The sequence below is a fragment of the Platalea leucorodia genome, assembly GCF_965183815.1.
Source record: "Platalea leucorodia genome assembly, chromosome: 7".
NCBI classification, from domain to species: domain Eukaryota; kingdom Metazoa; phylum Chordata; class Aves; order Pelecaniformes; family Threskiornithidae; genus Platalea; species Platalea leucorodia.
In genome coordinates this window covers 6,022,527-6,048,777 of record NC_138829.1, presented here as the reverse complement: position 1 = coordinate 6,048,777, position 26,251 = coordinate 6,022,527, and the positions used below count along the sequence as shown (strand labels likewise).

Genomic DNA, 26,251 nt, shown 5'->3' with positions numbered 1-26,251 from the left:
TGGGGTTTTCCCTTGGAGCGGGAGCAGCAGTGGTGTTGCTGTTGCAGTAGAGCTGGGCTCTGTGCACCTGTAACTGCTGGTGTGTGCATTGATTGCAGAGCCTCTGTACCCCGTAATGCTCATGGGAACACATTCAGACAGCTGGAGAGCTCTTGCCACCCTACTACTGAAATCATCACCCCATGCGATGCAGGGGGATGTTCAGCATGAGAGATAGCTACCTCAGTGTCCAGCTGGCTGAAACCTTGCCAGGACAAGTGGTGCCCTATTTACACTCCCTATGTGACACTGCTGGGAGAGGCAAAGGATGCATCCCCTTTGAGATGGTCTTCCAACTCAATGCTACCTGCTAAGCTGTTCTCTCATCACTGACTCCTCCAGCCTTGCCTCACCCCCTGGGTTCCCTTTTCTTAAACTGCTTTTGCCCACTACCAGTCTTGGAGTCTCTGCTCCCTGACTGTATTCAGACAATCGAAACCCAGTGATGCAAATTCTGCCTGGGCAAACACCCATCAAGAGAGGTTTAGGTGAAGTGGATCCTACCCTGGAGTTGGTCTGGAGCTCAGATCTGAGATTTCTTCAGCTCATCTGTGATTTTCCCTGCAGCAAGTTGTTTCACTTCTGCTTCCTGCTTTCTCCTACTTAAACTCTTCTCTGCTTGCTCATCCATCCAGCTTTGTACTCCAGTGTCTGGACTGACACCACCTGGCAGGGATTAATCTTTCTGCCTGTTTTGCCCCCCTTCCTTTATCTTGACCTTCTCTTGCCTTCACATTTTACTGCAAAGGTTGGCAGCCCTCCAAGGGTGGCATGCCAGATGGTATTTTTCTTCTGATTAGAGGTGGGGTGCCATAGACAACAGCTAATCAGCATCTTTTCTCTGCACGAAGCAATAACTCGCACTCCTGTTAAGCTTAGAGGGCAGCAGAAGCTGGGAGCCCTCCCCACTGCATGTGTGAGGTGCTGCAGCTCCTGCCCTCTGCCAGGCTTGCTGCTGGCTTTGAAGCCTGCCATGAGCTCTCTGGGCGTCCAGCTACAGCCCTCGCCAGGATGAATCTTGTATGTATTTGGCAATGCAAGGATGCAGTGCTGATGATGGGAGAGTGGCAGCAGGGGAAGAGGGGCATGTGTGGGGGGAAAACCTGATCTTTCAGGCTGGGAAATAAGGTCTCTGCTTAGCAAGAGCAGTATGATTCAGGAGGCTAAACTGTTTCTGAGCCCTCTGGGATCTCCTTTACAAGCCTGTTTTTTCTGCACAGGAAGATAAGAGAGATTTCTGTTTCAACTGAGCATTGGTCTCTCCCTATTTAATGAGACTTTCTGCATAAGCATTTAAAAAAACATCTTTCTGCTCTGACATAGGACTGCTGCAGCTTTCTTGGGTTCCTACTGGGCTCTCTTATGCAACCACAGGCCTGCTTTCTCTACTCCTGAATATGTTCTGAGCTCCTCTAAGGGCAAATGTGGGCTGTAGCTAGGACCAGCTTTCCTAAATGATGATGACTCAACTAGAAGGCTGTGGTTTCTTGGCTCTGGTGTATGGCTCTGCAGGTGCCTGTCAACCAAGGGACATGGTGCTCTCTGGTATGCTGTGTGGTTTTGACAACTGGCACAGCTTTTGTGATCTAAATCTCTTCTGATCAACCTAGACCTTCGTGCAGTGAGCCAGACTTTTTCCTGGTGTCAGGGATCACCAATCCACATCTTGTAAAATGGGGCAAATACCACCTGGGGACAGGCTTTCTGCCTGGGGATGCTACTGCCCCAGTTAAGCACAAAGGAGGCTTTTGACCTGCGACTCTGCTTTCCAGTATCTTTTTCTCCCTGTAATGGCAGTTAAGGGGTACCACATCCTCATGGTGTAAGCTTGGTTTCTGTTGCCCCAAAACTACAGTTCCTAGTGCTTACCCTCAGAATATCTAAAGGGTGCTAATACAAGATGTTTAGGAGTGCTTTCCTATAAAGCTACACTGAGCCCAGGCTGCTCAAGCTCTTGGGGGGTGCAAGGTCAGACATCACTGCTGTTGTGGGCATAGGCTGGAGTCCCTGTTGAGGGATCCTGGCCCTTTGTGGGGAGGCTGTGCCTTGCTCACCAGTGGAAGAAATGTGAGGAGCTGAGTGAGCTCTGCTGGTCTCCAGTGCCTTTGGGGGGGGGGGTCTTGCTGACTTGTCTCATTGAGGACCTGGCTCATCATTAAATATAAACCCCTGCTGTTCAGCTAGCTCTGTTTCTTGGGGACCATCTGTGCCAAACTGCCTGCAGTTAATTGCATCAGTATATTCACCTAACTGGCTTGGATGCAAAACTGTTTTAAAAATCAAATTGCACAGACAAACATGAGGTGCTTTGACTATGTCTCTGGATGAGCTTATCCTCTGTAGAGGACTCTGGAGAGATTAGCTGGGTAACAAATATCCTCCTACCTTGACTCTGTGGTGATACTGGTTCTGCTTGCCCTTCCTGGCCAGAGAAATCCTATAAAGGGATTATAGGATATGGGGATGGGACACAGCAGAGGATGAGGCTTACTTGTCTGGGAGACTTAATTACATATTTGTTCTTGTGCCCAGAATTTGGGTGTCTCTCTAGCAAGCTAAACACTGCAGCTTTCTCTGTAGGGCTTCTAGGGTCCAAAGAGAGAGAATTTAGTTCAGCTTGCCTACTCAAGACCACTGTGTGAGCCTCCCAACACATCTTGAAAAGTGGCTTTTTTAAAAGAAACTGTTCCTTTTGGGCTAGATTCCTTTGCCATAATATCTACCATGGTAGGTATGGGCAGAGATGCCTGCACCCCTTAAGGATGGCAGCATTTGGCAGGTATAACTTCCCAATGTGGCAGGTAGCCTGCCACATTCCCTCTTCTGCAAGATCCTTGCAGTGTTTAGTCAAAACCTGGTGGTCAGAGCACAACAGCAGCTGGCTCCTCTTGGGTGTTCCTGAAGCAGCTGCTGTCACTGTTCCATATGGGACATGATCCAGGGATGCACTGAGGCTAAGCAGAAGGTAGGTTAGTGCCCTTCCCATGAGGACCTTGAAGGTCATGTCATCCCTACACTCTAATCCTAAACCAGCAGTTAGTATAGAACTAGCCTGCTGCCAAGAGGGATGCCTCGCCCATCACAGCCTGGGTCACAGGCCAGTTCAGCGTGAACAGCTTACAGCACCATTGCCTGTGGCTGTTGGTGAGGGTGGGTCTGTATCTGTCAATGCAGACTCAAGGTTTGGTTTTCTTGTGTGCCACCACCCTGCCTGGACAGCAAAAAATTCAGCTGAAATGGCTGGAGATGGTGATTGTGGAGCAAGGCACGTGGGACAGAGAATGGGAAGATGTCTCAGCATTCATCAAACCATGCTAAGATTAACCTCCTCTGACATATAGGGCAGATGTCTGTGTTAACCTTCCAAGGCTGCCCAGATGCATCAGTAGTAGCTGCCTGTTGATGTTCCTGTGTTTCAGCCCACAAGTCTGTAGAAGCCCTTCAGCTGTTGCACCCCACATACTGCCCTCACTGCATCCAAACTCCTCAGGAAAACAGTTTAAGCTCAGTGCTACCGGTTCCCTGCAGCTGAGTGGTCTCCAGCTTGACCTGCTTTGGCATTAACTTGGGATTTAGAGACTGTTTACTTGTGGTGGTGATTTTTGGGATGGAGGGAGGAACAAATACTCTGCATTGTGCTACTCTCCTGTAAGGTTTTTGAAGATAACTAAAAAAGGATATTTGTTGGTGTTTGATTTGCCTATCCTATTTTTTTGTGTGTGCACCCCTTCCACCCTCCCAAAAAAAAAAAAATCCCAAACTGCTCTGCAACAGTGTGGAAGCCTTAAGGCTGGCTCCTGTTCAGTCATCTAGGCTTGCTTCAAGCTGTTGTTGCTGGGGGTGAGCTGCTTACACAGTTCAGCTGTTGTGTAGGCTGCTGGATGTGGAGGGTGCTTAGAGCTCTATAAAAGCATGAGATGCTCCATGTGTTGGTGTCAGGAACAGTCAATAGTTCTGTGAAAAGGAGCAACTTAAACTTGGCTGCTCTAGAGGGAGGAGATCTGAGCCATGTAGCTCTTGAATGTGAAGTGTTCCTCGTTAATCAGGCTGGCTCTCACCCTGCAGCTGGCAGAATCCTGGTCTTTGGGGGGGGGGGGGGTTGGAAAGGCAGTGTCAGATGTCTGCTGCCTAGGACAGCACAGTGTGGTTCCCAGTGCTCTGCCTTGGTTAGCTGGTGTGTCCCCACCTAATGCAGCCTTTGTCCATGGAAAAGCCCCTTGATGATGCTGAAACACGGCTGGCACTGACCTTGGGATCAGCAAATCCAGTGTCCTCCCCTCCGAACCTTGGCTGTGGGCTTTGCTGTGTTTGCTCTGCCTACTGCGCTAAAGGCTGTTCCAGAGCAGTGCCAGTATGAAGCTTTAGGCTTTCTGACCTTAACATATTAGCGATATTTTAATACCTACTTGTGTCTGGGTTTAAACAGTTCCTGTTGTTCTTTGCTGACCTGCATAGTCAAGTTTACCCTTCCAAGGAAACCATAACTTAACTGATTTCAGTGAGAAGAGCTCTCCTAGTCCTCTCCTCGATGCTCTGCCTGCTTCCCCTGCATCTTGTTCTTCTTGTACACAGTCATCTAAGCTGCACGTCATTCTTCAGAAGCGAAGGCAGTGGTTGCCTTTTTTTCAGAAAATACTTCAGAACTTGTAGCCATTTACATAACTTTATAAAAGACCCTTCAAATCCTTCTTACATTTTTCTTCTGAGCTGTGTCACAGTACAAGGAGCCTTCTTTTTTTGGATGTGAAGACTATTTTTGCTGGAAATCAAGTTTCTGACTAGGATTGCTATTTGGACCCTGACTGTATGGATTAAGACCTGCCTCATTAAACCTCTGCAACCCCATTAAAAATTTAAATGAGGTTGCAGGGGTGTAAATAAGACAGGCACTTAGCCCAGCATGGTTAATTAGCCTGATACTATAATTCCTCACCAGCTCTCTGGATATCAGCTAAACTGGCAAGGAAGAGAAGATTTAAAACAAAGCACAAGCAAAATGAATTAATTATTAAATGTTTTGGGTACATGCTTTTGTCTTGCTTCCAGTTTATTGCTGCCACTGAAATGGGAACTGCTGTCCCTCTGGTGCAGGCTGACCTCCATGTTCTTCACAGTAGATGGTAGCTCATCCCCACTTCTCCTCCTTTGTAGCAGAAAACTGTAAAAAGAAAAATAAAAAAGTGTGACAGAGTTTTGCATCAAAAACAAGCTTTTTTTTTTTTTTCTTTCCTGAAAGTGTTTGACCAAAGACAACATCTTTGCTGCTAAATCTGGTGGTGATGTGTTTTGTTTCATGAAATCCATCTGAAAGTTGAGGAAGGAGGGGTGTGGAGGGTGATCAAGCCCTTAATGAGTTAGGAGCTTGTGGGTGAACAGCTAAGGGGGTGGTAGGCTAATGAAAGGCTCACTGAGAAGAGGAGCAAGAAAGCTCCTGCTGTGTGCAGCTGGTGTGCTGAGCTCAGCCTTGTTAGCCCTTCCCTGCAAAAGGAGGCAGAAGGTGGTCCGGCCACCCTGCTCTGCTACGGGTGCACTGGCAGCTCTGATGAAACTAAACCCATGCTATCTCTCAAGGGGCTGAGTATGGCAAATGAGAGGGCTTTATCTCAAACACGATATCTGCTGTGCTTTATGGTGTCCAACAGCAACTCCTGCAAGGATCTCTAGGAATGGTTTAAAGCATCGTTGCGTTGTCTTTCCCAGATGTCTGGGAAGTGGCACGTGCCTGCCCAGCTGCTCTCTGGGCAGAGGTGAGCTGCACAGCTGGTTTACTCTTGGTTTTTAGGAGGGGAATGAAACTTCTCTAAGTAACCTCACTCTTTGTGATGTTCTGGCACTGTTCTGCCTCCAGCAGGTTAGATGATATTTCTTAGTCTGACCCACTCTGGTTGCTGTTCTGGCTAGGCCGTGCTGGAATTTTTAACTGTATCTGACTTCTCATTTGTCCAAAACATTAGAGTTCACTTAAATATTACTTTTATGTTGTAGCTTTCCCATGCTTCAGGCGTAAACAAAACCAACATAAGCCCCCTACAGTTGCTATTGAAAGGTAGTTGGACTGTGTGGGTGAAAGTTTTTAATGAGTTTTTGTTTGTTTTAATCTGGGGATTAAGCAGTTCACCCTCGCAGCTCTAGGGAGGTGGATTCAGATAAGCAGGTATGTGGCAGCATCTTCTGAAGGCTCTGCAAGGAGCATTTTCGTCCGGAGCTGCTGATGGCTGGGGCCCACGTGGGGGATAGTGTTGTTGATGGGGCTTCTCTGGGGAGCTTTGGGCAGCGGGACCAGGGCAAACCACCCTGAAAATTGGTTTAGCTCTTTCATTTCTGTTTCCTGTCGTGTGCAGGTGGGGTGCTGTCCCTCTTGTTGGCCTGACAGAAGATGCAGTGACTAGAGCACTGGCTTTTTACCTCATCTTCTGGGAAGAGTCATAGGCTTTTTTCCTTTCTTTCTTTTTTTTTTTTTTTTTTCTTTTTTAATAACAAGCTGTCTTTAAATGGGGCAAGATCTTGTGGTGTTTCTCCTCCTGGCTGACATCAACACTTCAGGCCACATGGGTGCAAGGACAGGCCATCAGTGCTGCTCTGAACCTCTTCATGAAAACACCCTGGGGAGAAGCACTGCCCTTGACAAAGGACAGTGAAGGCTGCAGAAGGGTGATCAAGGACTTAGAAAGAATCATAGAATCATTTAGGTTGGAAGAGACCTTAAGATCATCAAGTCCAACCGTTAACCCAGCACTGCCAAGCCCACCACTAAACCATGTCCTCAAGCATCACGTCTACCCTTCTTTTAAATACCTCCAGGGATGGGGACTCAACCCCTTCCCTGGGCAGCCTGTGCCAGGGCCTGACAGCCCTTTTGGTGAAGAAGTTTTTCCTAATATCCAACCTAAACCTGCCCTGGTGCAGCTTGAGGCCATTTCCTCTCATCCTACTGCTTGTTCCTTGGGAGAGAGACTGACCCCCACCTCCCTACAACCTCCTTTCAGGTAGTTTCAGTAGAGAGCGATAAGGTCTCCCCTCAGCCTCCTCTTCTCCAGGCTCAGCACCCCCAGCTCCCTCATGAGCTCTGACTAGAAGTGAGCTGAGCGGGCTTGCAGTCATCCTCCCTTCTAGCACCTGATAGGACTTGAGCTAAAACCTTGGCACCCTGGAGACTGTTGCCCATAATAGCGGATCTACCCCCTAATCTACATGATCTGTGATGGATCTGTGCTGGGTTTGTCTTGAAAGTGAAGCTTAAATCAAATGTTTTCTTAACTCTTGGGCTGTTGGTTGTTCCTTTCCCAGGCAGTGTGGTTGAATTGGTTACTTCTGAAGAGACACCATCAAACAGCTTTTTGCAAGAGAAAATAGAATTAACATCTCTGCTGGGGCTTATTTTTTTGTGATTTGAAAAACAAAGTACCAAGCCCACAGCCCTTTTTGCGTGAAAGCATTTTGTTTAGAGAAGTAAACTCTGTATCTGCCTTCATCTGTCTTGTTCTGCCTTGTCCACTTACAGGTCGCGGTCATTAAATCTGGACTGATTTGAATGCCCTCACTTGATAAATCACCTGTTTCTTGTCTTGATTTTTACACTGGTTAGTTCAACAACTGCATACGTCAGGTTAGAAGAGCTGTTCTGCAGCAGACTGGGGAGCAAACTTGTTATAGTCCATGCTGTGTATTCTGCAGCATTCTGTTTTTTTCCTTTTAAAATAGCCTTGTGTTGCTAAACCTACTCTCTAGCCTGGCTCAGTGTGAAAGCAATTTTGTGGTGAATGCTGCTGGAAATGCAGCTCTTAGGAATGATTGTTTCTGATCTTAATACAGAAGCAGACCCGTGGTCCCTGCTGGAATATCTTTTACCCTTTTTTTTTTTTTTTTTTTTTTTTTCCCCAAAAAGCTCTTCAGTGCCTCAGATCCCCTGTGATGAGCGATGAGCCAGGACTCAAAAAGCAACTGTGAATCCCCTCAGATTTGTGGGGGAAGTAGGTTAGGATCAGAATCCAAATCTCTCCTTGTACGGTCTTTGCAATGTCGAAGAGCCCTCTGCTGGGAAGCGGCTTCTGCAGCGCTTGGGCTTTGGCAAGAAGAGGCTGAAGACTTTCTGCAGCTCAAACATCAGCCCAGCTTTGCTGCCAGGGGCATGTTCCGTCTCCTAGATGCGGCAAAGATTTTCCTCTGCTACAGAAAAGCTTTGGACATGTAATTTCTCTCCTCTTGAAACTTACATGGGTTAGGTTATCTTGCTTTCTGTGGTAGGATCCCACCCAATGCATGTGTTCTTCCCAATAGTCCTTTCCTTGGCTCTGTGCAATAGGCCATGCTTGATTTGGCTCCTCTTCCAGAGTAAAGTATTTAAGGCTACGTTCATGCAGCACGGTCTGCAAATACCCCAGATAGCTTTGCCGTGAACACAGCTGGGCTTAGCTGAACTCATCGGTATGGGGGTTTTCCCTGCTGATTTTGCATAGCTTCTGCACTCACTGCTTGCTTGGGTATCTCGACCCCCCACGGTACAGTACTCTGCCCAGAAAGGCCACTGTCTGCATGTGATGGGATCCCATCTATGTTCCTACCAGCCATCTCCTTCCAAGCTGTTACAAGCGATTGTTCTTGGCAGCATTTTGGAGATGTCAGATGGTGACATTATTACTGATCACGTGAAAGCAACCGATTAATAATAAAAGAGAGTTGTCCTAGAAAGGCCTTCCTGCCTTGACAGCTGTGATTGTAAAAGCAATGCAGAAAATGAACCTCACTGGAAGAAAGCATTTGGCAGAGACTTCTTCATGCCTCTTCCTCCTGTTCTGGCAAGAGAAGGTAGTCATAGACCCCCCATCCCTCATCCTGTTGTTATTTACGCTCCCCTGCTTCCTATACTGTATGCATGCATGGGTGAGCAAGGTCCAATGCTGCTGTATGGGTGCGAAGTGGAAGAAGATAAGCTATGGGGTGCATGGTGGACAAGATGCTTCAGTCTGCCCCTGCTGCCCTTTTCCCCTGTGAGCGGCTCCAGTACACACAGGAGCAAAAGAAATCGCCTCCTTAGTTAGATGCATTGCCCATCTGTGAAATGGGTGTTATTCTTCTCACCCTGGTGCAGCATCTCTGGGAGAGGGTGGGATTGATTTCACATCTTTCCCGATGTCATACCGCAGAAGAGTTATAGCGGGGGCACAAATTAATACGTGACTGCTCCTGTAGCTTGCTCTACTCAGCCTTTTCAAGTCTGTAATTTAACAGTTATGAATCACCTTGCTCTGTTGCATGACAAGACCTGTAGATGGAGGGAAGAGGAGTAGCTTTGACCAAAACATTGCCCTAAGAGGCAGCATCATGATACCTCTTAGGTGGCTAGTTTGGTGTCTGTGGGGCTGTTGCAGAGGTCAAAGCAGACCCCGAGTCCTCTGCCATGTTTTGGCCAGCCAAAACTTCTTGAAAAGTGAACCCAAGCTTCTCCAGTCACAGCGCAGTTGGGTGTCATCGTGCTCCGTAGTGCTCTCCTTTCCTTTATGGGCACGTTATGCAGGTGGGTTCTAGATCTGCAGCCATCGCTCAGCTCGCGGGAGCCTTTGCTTGGTGCTTGTACAGGCGAGGTCTTGGCATACTGTGTTTCCCTGAAGTCATGCGAAGAGTGGACTCACCACTGGAAACCAGTTAGCCTTGGCTGCTGGTTAATCACAATTTGGCACTCATCAGGTGCTCCTAGGCATTCAGACCCTCCAGTGCTGGGTACCGTATAAAATGACAGCTTAGACTATCATGAAGCGCAACCATGCTCTGCGTTACTGTCTAGACATCATTTTCCTCTAAGTTTGGTGTGAGGCAGGCTGGGAAGGGAAAGGACAGAGAAAATGAGAACTCCAGGTTTTGTCCTGCAACCTCCTTTTTAGTTTGGGGTTGTTTTTTTTTTTTTTCCAGTTTGCATTCAATTTGTGACTGTGAGTGAATCTATCACCTCCTAATGAGAGGCTCTTGCAGCTCAAGGCACAGCAGGCTATTTCTCTTGTGCGCTAAACCTGACAAATGATGGTTTCTTGAATCTTCTGAGGAGTAAAAAGTGTTTGCAAATGTTAATAGAAAATATCTAAAGACAGAAACATCCCACATCAGTGAAGGTTTCTTCAACTGAAAACAGAGGCCCCGATCTAACTCCGTTACATGCCCTTATACCAAAATAACTTTCTTCATTGCCATCGCAGCCTGTTTGTAGCACGTTCCTGATGGCAGCATTTGCACCAAGCGCTGCACCGAGAGCCTTGCTGGTGCTGCTCCCCCACGGCGCGGGCTTACAGCCACTGCCCTGTGCTAATAGCAGCGCTGCGAGTAATTTGGATTTCCTCCTGCTCAGGAGGAGCGTGGATTTCTGCAGCTGTGTGAAGTCCGTAGAGAAGCGTGAAGCCTGACTGAAGCCATCTATGAGGAATGGGTTGTTGGTGCTTTGGGCTGCCAGGAGGAAGAGCTGGTCCTGTGATCCCTTCCCCTGCAGCACGGGATGGTCCGGAGGGGCCAAGGTCCCTCTTCGCACTTGATTTGCGAGGGCCCTGCTGCCATCGTGGGCTGAGGCTTTTACTTGCGGGACGCTGGCTGTTGTCCAGCTGCTTCAGAAACTACGGATTGTGGGTTTGTCCTCGGTCAGGGAAATGCCTCTCAAAGGAGGTGTGAGGTGGTCTCATTTCTCTCTGCTGAGACACAGAAGTCATCATGGATATGTACGTCTTTGTAGTGAAAAACCTTTTTTTGAAAAAAGGATAGGGAACTTTTGCCACCCTGAAACAGCAAATCCCCTCCTATGGATATCACTAATGGATTAGTCCAGAGCCCCACAGTAAAGCCCAACCATTGCAATATCTGGTGACTGTTAATAAATCTGGGAACCCCCCAAAACTCTGCCAAAAATTTGTTATTTTGCCTCAGACTTGTTTTCTTGGTGCTCTGCTATAGCTTCTCCAAACCGGAAAATTTGAATGCTGGTTACAAGGTTGTCGAGCCCTTCAAAACTAAAATCTTTGACATGCGAACCGGGAATCTAATTTTCCAGGGGATTCCTGCTGCTTGCATCTTTCTTAGGTTATACCGTTGTCACAGCAGGGAGCTGTTAAGTGTCTTGATTTTTTTTCTTTCCTGTTTCAATGAAGGCAAAGTAGATCCTACTTTACAGAATACAGTGCTTATTTAGTCTGTCAAAGAGTGGCAGGTTTTGTATTTCTTCACTCTTGGAGATGAGTCTGTAACTCTGCCCTAGACTACTCTTGCATTACCCTAACTGCACTAGAAAATACGAACGTCTGCTTGGACTATAAGTGTTTCAGTGCTGAAGCCTCCTGGTGTCACCAGGAGAGGGGACAGGATACCATCCCTCCTTGATAAGTCCACGTGGCACGTAAGGAGCAAGAGCTAGGATTTGGTGCATGCAAACAGAATAACAGGATCAGCTTGTATGTAACATGGCAAGATCTATAGAGCAAGGATGGCTCACAGCAGAAATTGCTACAGGTGCTGTGTACCTGCCCACTTCAGCGAGCAAGGGGCACTTGTGGCCACTGTCAGATGTTCAGAAGTGCTCCTACAGGTGGGCTCTAGGTGAGTGCCTGATTTGGGTAGATTCATGTCTGTGGCCAAGAAAACTTAATACTTGCAATATTTTTGGTTGGAGACTAGTGCCTTGACCGTGAGACGCTAGCGTTTCATTATATGTTGATCTTGCTTCTTTTGTATGATGAACCTTAGCCAAAACTGAAGAGCATATACAAGCGTGATACACAAAATAGTTCACAATGGGCTGCAAATGCACATGAAAAACCCGAATGCCTTTTGAATCTGCTGGGCTTTGCACTTTTGGTCCTTGCTACTTTCAGTCCCTTCTGTTTCTTTTCTTTCAAGCTGCTGCTGAGGCCTCTGAAAGGCCAAAAGGTGCCAATTTAGGAAGGAAACATGAGTTTTGTAAAAGACTCTCATGTGAAGCACAAACCTTCAGCTTGAGATTCAGCTGTGGGACGCTCGCTTCCATCTTCCATCTTATGAGACTACCAAGTGTTACGTGCGTCCTGCCCACAGCTGCCAGGCTCCTGTTGCGCCTCTGCTCTTGAAATACATCATCTGTGGTTTGTTAATTTTTTTAGAAGTGTACCTTCCTCCTTGTGACCACCAAGTGGTGCTCTGCGCTGCACCTTGCAGCAAGGCAAGCTGTTGGCATTTTGGGATGGGGGGTTAAAAAGCTCTTCTCAGAAGTAGGAATGAGCTATGGAGGAGGAGGAAACAAGTTAAGAGCCCTTTCTTTTCCCCTCGTGGTGGTTGTGCTCCAGGGACTACATTATTCACATCTTTATCCTGTGGCTGCGTGATGATTGATGTAGCTTGGAGATGATCAGACGTGATAAGTAGTCTTGGCACTTTCAATTTGGGTGCTCAGCTTGGCTGCCTGCTAGACTTTGGAGGTACAGAGATGGCTATCGGCTGCTTCAAAACTAAGATCCTGGCAGGTGTCTCTGATTTGGCTTGCTAAAAATCACAGGAAGCTTCTAAAAACCTTGTCCCAAACTAGTTTTTCAGAGATAAATATCTGATCCCTGTTTTTTCTTGGCTGCTTTTTCACCCAGTCCATCTAGGGATAGCCTCTGTTCATGTTCCTCCTCTCTGGTGTGCTAGCTATTTACTGTCACTGCTATTAAAGTTTGGAAATGTTTATAGCTGTGTTGCTCTCAGCAGAGGCAAAAGACCTACATTAACATGTCTTTGCAGGTGTTGTGGTGTAAATTTAATTTCCTGCAAGCACTCTCCAGGTGCCATTCTCAGGTTTACAGAAGCTGTGTATTTTGTATGAAAACATGTGGTTTGATAGAGAAAATTCTTATGTTGATTTGAAGTGATGGGCACATTATAAGACAGAAACTGCCTATAAAATGTAATGGAAATTTAAGGGGATAACTACATCCCTGTAAGCTCCATTAGATGCTCTGTGTGGTATTATTGTTTGCAGGAGTGATCATTCCTTTCCAGGTACCGAAAGCCACGCTATAGCAGGATGATGCAGCTAAATTCAAACAGCAGCTCATTTGTATGAAGTGCAGCGCTAGAATTGAAAGGTGGCAAGCAGGATTGTCTTGTCTGGTGAGCTGGAAAAAAACATGCAGTGTTTTAAAGCAAATCCTTGAATTAGCAGGAAAGGAGATGCCATGTAACAGCACAGTGAATGCCGTGGTTTTCTCCTATGAGGACAGGCTGAGGCAGTTGGGGTTGTTCAGCCTGGAGAAGAGAAGGCTGTGGGGAGACCTTATTGTGGCCTTCCAGTACCTGAAGGGGGCCTACAAGAAAGCTGCAGATGGACTTTTTAGAAGGGAATATAGTGATGGGACAAAGAGTAATGGCTTTAAACTGAAAGCGGGTAGATTTAGATTAGATATAAGGAAGAAATTTTTCACTATGAGGGTGGTGAGGCAGTGGAACAGGTTGCCCAGAGAAGCTGTGGATGCCCCATCCCTGGCAGTGTTCAAGGCCAGGTTGGATGGGGCTTTGAGCAACCTGATCTAGTGGAAGGTGTCCCTGTCCGTGGCAGGGGGTTTGAAGCAGATGACCTTTAAGGTCCCTTCCAACCCAAACCCAACCCATGATTCTATGATAATGTGGACTGATTTCTCGAGATATTCCAGTCTGTGAAGTAGAGGCCAAAGGAAGGAGGCCAGCTCCCCCCAGTTAATTCAAGTCGGATAGCCACCAACTAAATAGCTTCCCCAAAGTTCCCCAGTTTGTTTCTCTGGTGTTTTGTGGAAGAGCTGTGCTGGAGTGCCATTGCATCCCACAGCAGAAAGGAGAAGAGTGAAGCATCACCTGCTTTACTTATAGCAGGTATGATATGTGCAGCCTCTCAGGCATCCTGCCTCAGCTGCTCTGTCTTATTGCAATGTCTGTAACCTATATGAGGTACACCTCCAACAGAAATAAAGAAATATCTAGATAACAATGTTGATTTTGCTGGATCGTTAGTTTTTAACATGGTCTTAGACCCCCAGCTAAACCAACTGCTCAGATGCAGGGTGATGGGCTCTCCCAAGTCTGAGTACATCGGGGGGAGTTTTTCTACAGGGCTGAGTGGAACTTGGTGTAAATTAGATAAAGTGCATAAATATTATGTTTTAGCTTTCGTCTTTGAAAAAACTAACCATCAGAAATTCAAAGCATGTCATTATTCCAGATACTGTCTTTTCATGGTGGGTAGCTCTATTAGTGGCTATTAAATAGCTAAGATGAAAATTCTGGCTCAGGAGGTCCTTGAGTCTTTGATAACTAAAAGCTGGGAAGAGAGACTGTGGGAAGACTGGCTCTGTGTGTGCCCCGCTCTCGTCTTTCTTCAGCATCTGCGGCTAGTTGTGGTCAGAAATAGGATGTGGGCAGAAAGGGCCTTTGGTTTGATCCAGTATGGTTGTTCTTGTGTTGCCATTTTAGATTCTAGCAAGGAAATACGGCTTGAATATTTATCTCTCCATATGTTAACAGGACAGTCAGCTTTGGACTAAGACAGGTAACTGCTCTAGTGGAGAATCCACAGGGATTTCCTCCATGTCACATTTATCTGCTCTCATGTGCAGGGTTGGCTGTGCTGCCTTCTTTCCAATACTGAGTTAAGTCTTCCTTGGTCATACCTTGGTCTGGTGTAAATCTGTTGTGACAGGAGTGCTGGTATAAACCTGCTGAGGATCACTACCATCACCGCTGTTCTCCTGCACCCAAGAGCCGATCTGCCAGCACGCATCAAAGCAAGATGCTTTGTATGAAGGAGGAGCCATATCAGTCTAATTGGGCTGGAAAGCAGCGTCCTTTCCAGAGCTGTGAAAGGCCTAATAAAAGTTAAAAATAGAACCAACTTATTGCTGCCTCCAAGATTGGAAATCAGGGAAATAGTTCTCACTTGAGCTGAAATTAGTTGAGCAGAGAGCACTATAATTATATATACTCAGGTATTTGTACACATGCACATGCTTTTTTGTACTCCGCTATTAGGAAGCAAAACAACAGTATTTCCCACTAATGGATTTGAAAGTCTAAGGCAACATCTCATTGTTACTTAGCAACTTCAAATGGTGGTGAGCTCTTCCAAATTAACCCCTTTGGATGCCTTCCTGTTAGAAAACAGGCACAAGTTCATTCAGCTGGTCTGCCTTTGGAGAAGTGGTATCAGCTGGCTGTCTTGGTGCTCACCTATAGAGATGTACGAACCTTCTGTCTTGTGGGATCTTTCCTGATGTTGCTTTTGTGTCTCCCTGGCCAGAGGGTGAGGAAGAGGAAGAGGATGAAGAGGAGGAGGAAGAAGAAGAGGAGGAAGAGGAAGATGAGGAGGACAAAGACATAGATTCGATGGATGAAAGCATGGAGGGTGACACGGAGCTGCCAGGTTTCACGCTTCCAGGCGAGACCTCCCAGGAGCCCATAGTTGGCCTGGAAAACCCTGTGGCCCAGCTGGCTGGGGTGTCCTACCAGGTTCCCGACACCATCGAGTGGGAGCAGCAGAACCAGGGTCTGGGTAAGAGAAAAAAACCCTTCTTCCTTTACCCTTACAGAGGACATGTCTCCTGCTCTTCACTTTGTATGGGACAGCAAACCCATCCCCCAGAGATGACTGGTTGAACTGGGATGGGTCCCAGGCAGCATGACCTGAATTTTCATTCTGGGGAGAGCTTCTCTGAATACACCAGACCTGCTCCTTCATTCCCAGAGCTTAGCGTTGTCTTGCTCTGAGGGTGGACACATAAATACTTCTCAGGTGAGGGGAGATTTCAGCGCCCTTTGCCTGGAATGGGTCGGTGCAGGGGTATACGTCCTGTGAGGACAAAGCGAGTAGGGTAGTTGTGTAGTTGCTCATCAGCCCATTTGCTGCTTCAGCAGCATTCTTGTAAGTGCCACTTTTCTGGCATTTTTAAGGGGTGTATGGTCCAGCCATGGGACGATATAGTGGCAATGTTAAGCAAGACAAACCTGCAAGGCCTCTATAAAGCTTTATACAGTTTATTCCCGCTGTACGTATAGGTCCTGTGTTTTATGACTGGACTAATTTATTCCACTTAGGAGTAGCTTATCAGTGTTTATATGGGTGATGTCCATCTGATGCAAGTCAAAGCTGGTGTGGAACAAGGTAGGGTTTAGAAGGGAACTTGCCCAGCTTGGCTAAGGGCACTGGGATCATTTTGCAGCATACTCAATTTCCAAGCCAAGCCCCATCAAAAGCAGTGGGAGCCTTTCAGGTGAAGTGCTAGGAGCTGAAGCATGTCTGTACAGACGGTCTCTGTGTGTGACTGTTCGGGAACTAGCTGTTTTGAGAAGCTCATGAAATAAAGAAACTCCGAAACTCTTTTATATGTTATAAGAACTGTCACTTCCCCTGGATGTTTAATTTTGATTTAACCTGGTGGTCCTCCCCCTGTAATGCTGTTTCTAGCTTGCTTTAGCATTGTTAGCTTCCTTTGAATTGAATCAAAGAGCGTATTTCAAGAACTCTGTGGGAGGGTTGCTCTTTGAGGGCAGGTTGAATTTGCATCAGGTCTGATGTCTCCCGGTCCCACTAACTCTTGCTTGAAAGCCATTGTATGGATGGTTGCCATGTCAGATCTGTTTCATGTGTCCTGTTATCCCATCGGGCTGGACTGGAGCTGTGTGAGGGGAATAATTCTAAGTATTTAAGGCTTTCTGGTTGGCTTTGGTAAGTTGGATTAAAGAGGTACATGACAGTGCTCAGAGGAAAACTGTGTAAGAAACATAGGGTTATGATGGGAGTCACATCAGCAGCTTTGCATCCTCATCTTCCTCATATCCTTGGTGCAGGATCTTCGTGGTGTCTTGAGAGAAAATGCGAGAGGAGTAGCATATTTTCTGCACTCAGGGGTGCGATGGGCTGGCTTGGTGAGCTCTGTACGACTGCTAGTAATAGTGAGAAGGCAGCATCAAGCTGTTAACCATCTAAAGCTATTTGCCTGGTTCAGGACCGTAAGTACCAGGATGGATGGCTTGGCAGAGCTTTGCCTCTGAATCGGTCAATCCTGGCTAAGGGTGTCAGTGGTTTGTAATGTGTTCAAGAGAGGCAGCGTTTTCCAGACTCCGAGGTATGTCCCCACATACCAGACATCACGTTGTGCATCATGGAGGAAGATGGCACTGATATCTCTTCAGGGATCTTGGTACATTTAATCATCCCAGCTAGGGTGGCTGATGCAATGTCATCTGGCTTGGATCCCCGGAGGGCTCTGACTGGAGTCCTGTTCCCAGAACAGGGTGCGGGGCAATGGTTAGTTTGTCTGGAAGGGTGTCTAGAGACTGCTGAAGATGCTGTTGTATATGACATAGGCTGTTGCCATGAACTATGGGGCTACGGAGGAGGTTGTTCTGCATAAATCATCAGGCACAGCTCTGTTCATAGCTGATGCAGGTCTGAACTGGAGCCATGGCTGCGTTTCCAGCCCTACCACCTTTGCTGCTGGAGGAAGAGGCTCAGGGTACGAGATGCCTATCGGATGCATTGGTAAATGAGGCAGGTGAGAAAGCAGTGACCAGAGGCTGAAGCTGTCCCTGGTGTGCAGTAAACCTCTCTGGCTGGAGAGACTGTAATAATCGTGCACAAAAAATAAGCAGGCCTGGGCTATGAAGCAATAAGTAGCTTTAACACTCCTTGAGTAATAGCATCTGTTATGAGGGGTCCTTGCCCTAGTGCAGAGCCATGCTGGAGGATGCACTTTGCCGTATTTCTTCCAGAGATCTGCTTCTGAATGTATGGGTCCGGTTCAGTTTCTGATGTTTAATATTGCATCATCCTGCAAGCCTTCATCCTCCATCACCTTCTCTCTTTCTTAGACCCGGAAAGGCCGTCTTTCCAAAAATTTCAGACATGGAATAAATTGACTGTGTGGCAAAAGGCAGGACTTTTCTCCCTAACTTATGTTTTATTGACCCTCCTGCAAATTGGAGGAGCCCTTGTGAAGTCTGTCAGGTTGGGTCAGCTGCAGAATGCTGAGTCCAGGCACCTGAAGGACTGGGCAGACGTGAATTTCTGTGTTCTCTGGAAGTGCCTGGCTGGGTTGTATATCACCAGATCCAAATGGTTTGGATTGCCTTTTATTTTTGTGCTGTTGCAGTCTGTGCAAGCAGCTGTGAGGGAGAGGATGAGGCTGTGGCTGAGCTGAGTTCATCTTTAGGAGTTAGGTGGGACTTCTGTGCAGTGGTGGTGTAGGCGAGAAAAGAGGGGACGCGGTGGGATCAGTCTCTCTGCTTGTGACTCACCCCTCTTATTCCACCAGGTAAACACTTATGTAAAGAGACATTTATTCTCTTTCTGTCTAGACAACCTTAATGGCTCTTTGATATCGCTTCCTTCCCCATCTACAATGTGCTGATGCCCACAGTGCTCCTAAGAGGAAGGGAAATTATTTATGTTTTAGAGGCACAAAGAAAACCAAGGACTTGCATGAGCTCACGCTGAAAACCTGAGACCAAGCAAGGAGCTGAACCCAGGTGTTTGAAGGGCTCTTTTGCTGGGAGTGCATGGGGAATGGGAGATGCTGTCGCATCTCCGTGGCAGTGCTGGCTCCTTTTCCCTGAGATGCTGCGGCAGCCGTGCAGCCCTTCCCCTCTTCCCAGTTTGTGCCAGGTGGGAGTTGCTGCCCTGGTTCCCTGGCCCTGGGTGCGTGGGCAGATGCTGGGCTACTGCTGTGTCTGTACCCATGCCCATACCTGGTCCTAGTTACGTGTTTCTTTGTGGGGTGTATTAGGGAGAACAGGAAGGGTGAAAAAAATTTATAGCTTGTGTCAGCAGGAGGTGGATTGTTGAGAGCAGAAGAAATCCCCCAAAGCTGGCAGGAGGCCAGAAGAGCTGCCCACATTGTTCTGCTGGAGCGCCTGGAGAGGCCAGACTTACCGTGAATGGCTCGTAAAGCTTTAGATCTGCTGGACATGTGCATGGACTATTTCTCTTTGAAACGCTTTTCCTCTAAGTGCTTTTCATCTAAAGCTACCTCTTTGAAATCCATTTTCTTTAAGTGCATTTCTTCTAAAGCTAAAATTAACTTGACTTCAATGTTAAGATGGCTTCATAACCACTGGACGTCCCAGATGCAGTCCCTGGAGGGGGGAGCTGCAGTTGGGAATGCAGCTGGGTCGGGGCCCCGTGCTCCCTCCTGCCGCGGCCCCCGGCGTGCATCTTTGTGCATCCCAGGGAAGAACGCTGCGCTTCCCTTCCTTCGCCAAATAGTGCTGAGATGTGAAGAATTTCCCATCTTGTGCAAGTGAAATATGGTTTAGAGGGGGAAGTTGTTTTGCTGGACCTGGGATATGGCACAGGAAAGGAAGACCTGAAGAAAGATAGCAGTACCCAACGCAGTAAAAAATGAGGGTACACCATCTAAGCACCAAACTTTTACATTTGGCATTTTCCATCTTTCAAATACTTTGCGCATAGGTCCTTCTCCTGGGGATGCGTCTGTCCTGTGGCCTTCAGAATTTTGACATTTAACGCTGAAATCTATAGTACAGAAGAGCCCAGAAGTATTGGAGTAGCTATTCTCAGGTCAGTTATTATTGAGTTTGCTTGGTCTGATGGCTGACACACTGCAAATCCCTAGAGAACAAGTAACTTGATCCACAAACAGCTTGGCAGAGCCAGAGACAGTTTGGATTTTTGTAGCGGTCCGTGAGAAAGTGCTGGAGAAACAGAATCATTAAAAACATCAATTCTGGGAAGTCAGATGGTCCTACATTAACTCCAGCTGAGCAAAAGCAATTTATAAGTGCCAGTAACAAGGCTGTCAGTTTTACAGTCCATCAGCTGATTCTCTAACAAGCTGTCACGAATGGGTGATTTAGATTGCTTAAACAATCACCGTCAAAGGTATTAGTAAAAGTGGTTTTAATATGATACTATAGAAGTGCGACTTAACAAAGTTCGATGGCAAGGTTCACTCTATTAATTACTGCAGGGAAGAAATATACAAAGGAAAATTGAGTTACAGTCGAGTTAGAATGATTCACAGAGAGACCGGGGATGCAAAAGGGTCAGGAGGACCCCCCCCCACAAGGTTTTGAGTGGACCCCCTTGCTTTCTAAACTCAGAGAGGAGTCTAGGTGCGGCTAGGTCCAAACCTAGTCTCAGACTTGGTCAATGGTTTATGTCTAAGGGATAAATATGCAAAATTTATGTAATGCTTCCTTAGCATCAATTCAGCATGCAATCAAAGTTACCAAGGCAAAATCAAAGTTACCATACTACAAGGTTATGCGTGGTATTGGTCACTTACCAAAGATCTGTCGTTGGTAAAAGGTCTTTCTGCCTCGAGGAGCAACCTTGAGAGGTGTCCCAGCTCAAGGGGAGGTCACTGCCATGCAGCCACGCTGCCTAGCCCGGAGAGCTCAAAGAAGGCTCACCTAGGCTGTCATATTTATAGGATAAAGTGATTGGCTTGTAGTCAAATTACATGCGGTAGAAAAGGTATGCAGAGGACTCCTTGTACCCACAACTTTCTTTGTTCCTTGATAAATGAGTCTTGGAAAAGCCACCCACTATTCATGTGTTAATTGCATGATAGGTGTTCCAAGCTCATATGCAGTGATGCTCACGGTGCTGCTCTGCTCCTTTGTGGGTTTCCAGAGAACAGATTGGAACACGTGGAGTTCGTGGCCTGGCTACGGCTCAGGTCTTTACCTCATCCGGAGCCTGCACCAAGCCACTGCCAGTCTGGTCAAGGGGTCGAGTGCATCCGCCACACCAGCAATATTTAGACAGAAAGCAGAAGATTAAAGCAGAAGATTATGTTGTCTGTGCCTTCATAAAATAGAAATTGATCCTCCAAAAACTGTTCTGATGGCCTGCAGCTCTGGAGAAGGAAGGTCTGAATATGCTTTGGGATCTCTCTTGCTGTCCCGTTCAAATGCTTTGTCTTCAGAGGTTGCCAGCAAAGGACATGGCAGCACTTTGGGACCTCTCTGCAATGTGTGCAAGATGTCCTTGACCTTTCTCTGCTTGTTCCTTGGTTTCTACGTGGGTGATGTGTAGTAGGTGAACGCTAACTGTTCAGGGGGCATGAGTGGGGCAAGAAACTTGGGCTTTCTGGGAATGAATAAAAATACATCATTTTTCCCTGCTACCTCTTTTATGATTAAGTGTTTATGTGTTACAAGGAGAACTGCAGTTGGTTTAGATTGGTTCAAACCTAGTGAACAGTTTCTGGGTCCTCCTTTAGTTATTCCTCATGATGGTCTTTGTTGTACACCTCCATGGAGACAAAGGCCCTCTGCTTCTGCGTTTGTGGTGGCTACTGTGACTGTGGTGTTCTCCCACTTAGGAGTGTTTATTCTCCCAGTGTCTGGGAGGCTCCTTATTTTACAGACTGTGAGCCAAGTCGTAGCAACTTAGCTTGAACTGTTATGGGAACGTTGTGGTAGAGCACGAAAATGTCCCCAGGCTCCCAAGCTATTTATTAATGCCACAGTGCTTGTCTATCATCCATGTTCCAAGATGACATCCTTAACTGGGACCTCCTGCTATCCTTTGTAAGGTAGCAGCTGGAGGTCCAGGGCAATTTACTAAGCCTTTAATTTTGCTGCTTGGGGTCATGCGGTAGTTTGCTTCGTGCATTCAAAATGTATGGAGTTGTTGGGAGTGACAATGGCATTGGCTTCTTGAGGCATATAGGGTTGTGACGTTTTGAATGTGTAGCTCAAATTGTCTAAGCAGAGGTTGTTATGGTGGACTTTAGTTGTTTAAGATGTTGACTGAAACCAGTTGCTTATCCTAGGCTACGACTAATAGGAGATAACAGCAGTAAACAGAGGAGAGACCGATTTGAACCAGAAACCTTAACTGAGGAAACTCCATTGTTATGCTCAAAATCTTGTTTTATGGGCAAAGAGGAGTCACGCTTCATATAGATATAAACCCAAGAATTTATTGCTAATATAATTGAAATCTTAAGAATCTAATCATTATTAGTCCAGATCTAATTATTACAGGAAAAGAAATAGTAATGCAGTTAGGATTGTTACACACACACTTCTTAGTTTCTGTGCTTTATCCTGGTGTTATGCTTGTCCTTCCCTTGCTTCTGTGGGTCCTAAGGTTGGTGATTTCATTGAGGGATTTGTGGTGAGTTTATTAGGGTGGGTCATCAACATCTGGAGCCCTTTGCCAGGAAGAATACAACGTTCACATTGATGGTTTCTTCTTCCTCACTTTAGGGTCCATTTGAAGTCATTTTTGTGTATTTGCTAGCATGCTTTTGCACCTTGCTCTTTCTTCACTGATCTGCAGTTCCATATTACATCTGCATTTACTATATATAGTGGCTTTTAGGTACGTTAGATACTATTTTTTGTTCTCTTGTTTACCCTAAACCCATTTTTGTCCAGGTCTACATTTCTTTAACTGACCACATGTTGTTTATATCCACCTGCATATGGCAATACCATGTTACAGGGCTACGTGATTATGCTGTAGCTTGTAAGAAGTCACCTGAGTCGCCTGGTTCCCCAGCATCCATTATTGGTTTCCATCTACCCATGGAGATACTGTACACAGTGGATTTTGGACCATCCCTGTTGATGGGAATTAAAGATATAAAAAAATAAAATGGCAGTTTAGAAAGAAGTTATGAAGTGTGACAATGTAATTCTCAACACGTAGTTTCCAAAATATATACCATGTCTGCATTTCATGTATTTTTGTGTGTAGGATCTTAGTTCTTACAATAATGGAAGGTCATATAACTCTCTCAGTTAGGTAATGACAAGGCACTTGCATAATAAACACACTTTTGGAATGTGATTTTTTTTAATGGATAAAAAATATTTGCAGCTCTGAGTAGTTACTTACAGAGAAAATAGCTCTAGCTGGATTGCAGATCTGTGGTCGCAAATTATACTGCATAAACCATATAACGGATGCCACTGGTTAATGATGGTAAGGCAGAGTAGCAGAGGCAGAGTAGTGGAAGATGATGAATATTTGAAATGTCATTTTTACAGGAAGCTAGGATTAATGCTTTTATGGGCAAAAATAACCAGCATTAGGAAGACAGAAGCTGAGACTCAGTAGTATGTTCTTTAATTGCTGCCCAGAATGGATCTATTTTAAGTACTCTTACAGCTCGCGTTATTGGAACATCAGAGTGCCTTTTCATCTTTAATGCATTTATCTTCTTAATTACCCTGGAAAGGGTATCCATGTTTTACAGGTGGTAAGCCAAAACACAGAGAGGCCAAGTGACCCCACCAGTTTCATGAGGGAGCCTTTAGTAGAGTAGGGATTTGAACAAAGTAAATTAAATTAGTGCTTGGGCATTTCCTCTCTCTTGCTGGAGGAAGGATGTGCGCACCTGCATTTTTCCCTGGAAAAGGTGCAAAGGATCACACAAAAAGTCACCATCCCAACAGAAGGGCCTGAGTCCATAGAAATCCCAGGTGAGAGGGGCTGGCAGGAGCCAGGATCAGGAGCGGAGCCAGCACATTTTTCTTCCCAGCATGTTCAAAGTGCAGCTGCCTGCAGCAATCTTGCCCTCTGTTGCTTTGCCCCGTACATTTTTATGGGAGTTTTGTTGCACAAAGCGTTGGCCACGCAAGGTCTGTGTTCCAGACGGCTGCAGACTGAAATGAGCAGTCTCAGAAGTATAGATGATTATTTTTCCTGTCTTTCTGGGTGCTCCAAATAATTTATACAGTTCCATATGTTCCTTGCTAGCTCCCCTTCCCTCTCCCAAGCAGTAATAAAGCTCCCATCATCAATCTGTGCCTAAATCAAGTTTCTGTTCCTCGTGAGGGATGTGTACTCTGTTTGGAATGACTTCTTTTTTAACTGTTTTAAGAGATTGTTCATGGTTGCATCTTTATCCTGGAGCAGACTCATATTTAATCAGGTTTGCCTTGTCAAAGGAAATTTTGCATCCATATACATGTAAACAGTAGCGATCCTCTCTGCCAGCTCGGTGTGACATACACTATTGTAATGACAGAGCAGCTCCCAGGAGGGAACAATTCACATCAGAGATGGCTTTTTCTTTTTGTCAAATTTTATCCCAAGGTGTTTTGGGGACTGTGTCTCTTGCCCCTCTTTAATATTGCTTCTTTCTTTGTCTTGACTTGCTCCTACTTCTGCTCTGAAGCCAGCTGAGATAACGACCCTTGCAGACCAGTCCTGCACACGCTCTGCAGCGTGGTGCTCAGTGGCATGCTGAGAAGCAGCCCTATGCCTCACGCTGAGACCTCTGGCAACGGGACCTTCCAGGAGGTGCAAAACTTGGACAAGTCTGAGCCCCCATGGTCCTGAACTACCACCCTGCTCTTCCGTTTTTCCATCCAGCACAAGACGATCATGCCCTCATGAATGAGGCCCATGTGTTTTAAATGGGAGAAGCTGACAGTGTGTCTGTTCTGCTGTGTACCGGGATGAGGAGTTTCCAGCCATGGAGCATGAACCACTAATGGGTTGGAGCCACGTCCTTCCTCTTGGAAGCACCTCAACGCTTGTTCTTGAAGCAGAAATCAAGACCAAGAGAAGGAAAAGAGATGAGTAAAACAGAAGATTGGAGGGTGTTTTGGTGATTCCCAGCTCTGAAAGCAAGAAGCTACCAGAAATAGGTGAAATAAAGCTGTTACTTGTGATAAAAAAATGGAAACCTCCAGCAGGAAACTTGGGCTGATATTTTAGCCTGACATTTTTGGCGGAGTATATCGAGAAACAAAAGCACTATAACATCCTCAGATACATTACTTTGAAATAGCAGCCCTTCCACAAGGTTTGTGCATCTTGTTAAACCTGTGTCAGAGGAAGACTGGCTAAGGCCATTTGTTACCAGCCCTTAAGGGCTGCCTTCAGGAGCTGGGGGTGGATTTAGAGGCATTTGCTTGGGTTTGGCTCTGCCTTCCCTCTCCCTGCCCGCAAAGAAGATGGGATCCCATCAGACAAGGTGTTAAACTGGAGTTACTGGCTATTGCTGGGGGGAATGAAGAGGTCCTGTCCATCCACAGCATTTCTGCCTCTTTTTCTTCAGTTTGGAGTGAGGCAGTGTGAAGCCATGGAGAAATCGTCTGCCGGTTCATGGGAGGAGAGAGGGGACATTGCTCACCATGGCTGACATGGTATGGGAGGTCCCTGCTGAGGCCTGGCTGACTGGGGGACATTTCTAATGGATGGCGGAAGGCATGGATGAAGCCAAGCCTGAGGGCTGCTGTCACTCCTGCATGCCCTAGTCCTCGCTACCCTGCCATGCAAAAATCTCCTGAAATACCTGCAAGGAGGGAGCGACAGCTTCTGTCGTGGAAATGGCTGTCTCCCAGCTTGGGGCAGGGGAGCCTTGGGTGATGTTTGTGTGTGGAGAGTGTTAGGGAAGCTTTGCTGAAGGGAACTCAAGTCTGAGCTGCCGGTCGCCTACAATTTGCCTGGCAGATCATAGCTGAGCAAATTCACCCTTCTCGGCTTGCTGGGGAGCACGGAAGGGCAGCCTGCAGCAGCACCAAGCTCCTGGGCTTTCCCAGCACAGGAGGACTCCTCCTAACAGGCTTTCTGCTTGCACCTCCAGTTGCTCTTGTTGGCCCAAGAAGGCAAAGCTGGAAAACTCAAGTACATAGCTGAGTGTTTTTGACCTTCTCCAGCTGTCTGGCTCTATCCATTCGTTTGCTACACCCTTTAGAGGTAGGTTGTGTCTGCCTTGGAGCATGGCTTGGTATTTGCTGCTCCAAGTAATTTATCTTGGTTTTTTGCCTGGATTAAAGGATAGGGTCCATTAGCCTGCGCAGAGCTCCATGCCGCAAAGGTTGGACTGCATCCGCAAGCACCAAGCACCATCTGGGTTTCTGCACAGCGTGGTGAGGCAGGCATCCTTCTAGACTGTCAGCTGCCTTGGCACTGTCTGTCTGTCCCCTTGTCTGTCAGCCCTACCGTAATATAAATCATAGTGTCTTCACTGTCTTTTTAATCGGCAGTAATCCTTTTTTTCCTCATGTCTGCAATTTCAGTGTATGCATGTATCACATCTCAGCGTGCTTTGCCTCTTCTTCTATCCTTCGGTTTTTATATGTCAGAAAACTTGGCTCCGTTTAGACAGAGGAGAGGGTTTTCAGCCCTCTCTCCCTTTAGATTTTAGTAATCACTTAGCTGATTGAAGAACACAGGCAGGGCGGTAGTTTCCCTGGGTGAGAGTTATTAATTTTTCCTTTATGTGCTAGTCTGGGTGGCCTTTGCCTTGTAAAAAGAGACTTGTCCTTA

At 46.5% G+C, this 26,251-nt stretch overlaps 1 protein-coding gene across 1 annotated transcript in view; it reads left to right on the top strand.

Moving 5' to 3' along the window:
• The window catches only part of ARMH4 (armadillo like helical domain containing 4), a gene marked incomplete at its 3' end in the record, with an annotated part of 80,620 nt that overhangs the window by 22,319 nt on the left and 32,050 nt on the right, over window positions 1-26,251 (top strand). Inside the window, exon 7 of the mRNA XM_082317129.1 lies at window positions 15,290-15,541. Coding sequence (XP_082173255.1) covers window positions 15,290-15,541 — 252 coding nt within the window. The remainder of the gene's footprint in view (window positions 1-15,289; window positions 15,542-26,251) is intronic.